The sequence below is a fragment of the Camelina sativa genome, chromosome 18, assembly GCF_000633955.1.
Source record: "Camelina sativa cultivar DH55 chromosome 18, Cs, whole genome shotgun sequence".
Lineage (NCBI taxonomy): Eukaryota > Viridiplantae > Streptophyta > Magnoliopsida > Brassicales > Brassicaceae > Camelina > Camelina sativa.
The window spans coordinates 6190476-6193126 of NC_025702.1; the positions used below are offsets into that span (position 1 = coordinate 6190476).

Sequence of the window (2651 nt, forward strand, 5' to 3'; positions counted from 1 at the left end):
GTGAGAAAATTCTAGTAGTGATAGCAAAAAATCTAATTGATAACAATGGAATGTGCGTTTTGGATGATTGACGTGAACGTTAGGCCCTTCTGAGTTAAAATGTGTGTTTCTTATAACTTCGATTGCAAGTTAAGCAATGACGAAGGCCTTCCTTTGCGACTTAACTTTCAAGCCTCCCCTCACTCTGCTGGTGCCTTTGAATTTATTATTATGAACAGAATATTATAATTTATGCGTACCAAAATATTAAAACTCCAAATGGATTGTGCATGGTAATATATATATTTTTTCGAGTATTAATGAATTAAGAATTATTAAACATTACTTTCATGCAAATATAATATAGAGAAGTACCCTTCACCATCTAAAGAGTTAAGGTAAAAAAAACAACATATAATTTTTTGTCCCTACATCTTGAATTTGTATTGCTAGATGAATATCGGGAAGGATCTTACAAAATGATTACACAGTTACAAATAAAAAAAAAAACAAAAAACAAAAAAAACAAATAAAAAAAAAAAACTAATTTAAGATGTATAGATTGATGACAAAAAAGACAAGTGGTGGCATGACTAAAGTTTTGACACATTAACACAAATTTTAAAAAACTTGAATTACACATGTTTGCCCCTATTTCATAAGTAGTTTTAGGGGTAAACTAAGAAATTTAGTGTAAAAAAACACATTGTAAATGTAAAATAACACTTTTTGTAAAACAAAAAAAATTCTCTAAAAAATGACATTTTTTGTGAAACAGTAAAGTAGAATTTAAACATAAAACCAAATTTAGTTTTTATCTCTCATTCCCAAGATTAAAAGAGTTTTACACTAATGGAAATAACCACTTCCAAGTTCCAAAACATTGTTAACCATATATCAGATTTTAGCGGTGAAGAGCACAAAAGACAAAAAGGGCAATAAAGTTCTAACTCGGGCCATTTCCAACTTCTTGACATGATCAGCTCATATCTCGGAGCTTTCTCCAGAACTTCCAACTCTTATAATGTAAACCTGACCGAAGAACAACGACATTGATCATCAGTTTCAGCATTATTTGCCCAAGATTGGTTAGTTAGGTTGTAAAAAGGGTTTACAAACCTTGAAAGCGGTAGGGCGAACTAACTCGAAAACAAGAGTATCCCCATACGCTAGATTGTGAGCAATCGCGAATCCCATCCATCCACCACTAAGTCCAGTCCTCTTCGCTAAGTGGATGGTCTCATACTCCTCCCCTTCTTCATCTATCAAAGTTATGACACCATCATGTTTCCCGAGGTAGGATCTACAGAACTGAACTGGAAGACCCTGATTGTAACATACAAAATATACAAGTTAATAAAATTCAATTCTATAACCATAGAAGAGACTTGATTAACCAGAGAAACGCCCAAAACCAAGACCTTTAGACAAATCTAGAATGATGTTCTTGAGCTGGAAAAGCTACAATTCCCCTGCACCATCCCTAGGCTATTACAAAATAGTCCAGCTCTAGCATCTAGACATAACCGTCCTGACATTATTATCTCGAACTCATCGGATTAAAAGCCATACTTTTCCCAAGTAACACGCAATGCAAAGACTGGTGATGGACTCTAAGCAAACAGACTAGCAATTATGCAAATGTAAGTTATATAAATAGCTAAACTCAACATATACAGCTTGACAGCTTTGTAACACGAACCGATGCAAAGACCAGAAATGGACTCTTTAACCACACATAACGAAAATTAAGCAATGTAAGTTAATTTTTGTTAGTGTATATAAAAGTTGATTTACCAGCCAGAAGCCACCAGAAACATGTGATTGAAGCATAGATTTAACAAAACTTGGGTAATCACTCCCCAAATCAGCTTGAAATTTCTCAGCTCTTGCAATAGCCTCGTCTCTGATTTTGTCAGAAACATAAACCCGATTCGACAAGTCTCTCCTTTTACTTTTACTCACCCCCCTAAACAAAAACAAAAAAAAAAAAAAAACCCAAGTCAAGTTGTACAATTTCAAAAAAGATAAGATCTTTAGAGATGAAAAAAATCAGATCTTTATGTAATTTCACCTTCTACGATTCTGAACTCGATGGAGATCAACCTGTAAAAACAAAAACCCCAATTTCATAAAACGAGCTAAAACCCTAAAAATCAAGGAAAAAAAAAAAAAAGACTTGCTTCTTTGTAAACAGGAGTAGAAGAAGAATTAGAGAGACGGCTAGATCGACGAACAATCACCATCTGCTTCTCTGGTGTCCGAGGAATACATCTCTTCTTCATCTGTTGTCAACACAAAAGACTTTAAAATTTAATACGATCTATGATTGTGTGAACAGAGGAGAGAGAAGAGTAAGGATTCAAAACTGGGGAAGTCTTGAGAGAAGTGGGATTGAGATTTTGAGAGAGTTTTGGAAGATTCAGAGCTTCCATTCGTTTCTTGTTCTCTTCCACTCTTTTCAGACGAAACTCTTCGTAGTTTGATTGTTTCGCGACCACCATTTTTTTGGGTTTTCTTCTTCACAGATTCAGAGCTCAACTCTGTTTTTTTTGTTTTTGTTTTTGTTTTCCTCTTCTCTGAAAAGAAGCAAAAACCCTAACTGACCGTTCGGAGCTCAGTGATTTGAATTTGTGGGTTCTGATACTGAGACTGAGTTGAGTTCCATAAAA

The 2651-nt window shown here is 34.5% G+C and overlaps 1 protein-coding gene across 3 annotated transcripts; it reads right to left on the minus strand.

The window, feature by feature from the left end:
- LOC104760694 (B3 domain-containing protein At5g42700-like) lies at positions 768 to 2651 on the minus strand. 3 transcript variants are annotated; one of them, XM_010483661.2, is made up of 6 exons: positions 2349 to 2651; positions 2223 to 2264; positions 2054 to 2085; positions 1777 to 1948; positions 1099 to 1305; positions 768 to 1011 (listed from the first exon to the last, which is right to left on the minus strand). In XM_010483661.2, exons 1-6 carry the CDS (start codon positions 2481 to 2483, stop codon positions 964 to 966), a joined length of 636 nt encoding a protein of 211 aa, XP_010481963.1. In that variant the 5' UTR covers positions 2484 to 2651; the 3' UTR covers positions 768 to 963. The 3 variants fall into 3 exon arrangements, with proteins under 3 accessions (XP_010481963.1, XP_010481962.1, XP_010481961.1); XM_010483660.2 differs by having other exon boundaries at positions 2217 to 2264; XM_010483659.2 differs by having other exon boundaries at positions 2163 to 2264.

Bases quoted from the DNA above. Each gene is read 5' to 3' on its own strand.
- LOC104760694 (XM_010483659.2), bottom strand. From the start codon at position 2,483: ATGGTGGTCGCGAAACAATCAAACTACGAAGAGTTTCGTCTGAAAAGA. The intron at 1,949-2,053 runs GTGAAATTACAT...GTTTTTGTTTAG, and splicing joins CGAGTTCAGAATCGTAGAAG to GGGGGTGAGTAAAAGTAAAA. The intron at 1,012-1,098 runs GTTTGTAAACCC...TTCTTCGGTCAG, and splicing joins TTCGCCCTACCGCTTTCAAG to GTTTACATTATAAGAGTTGG.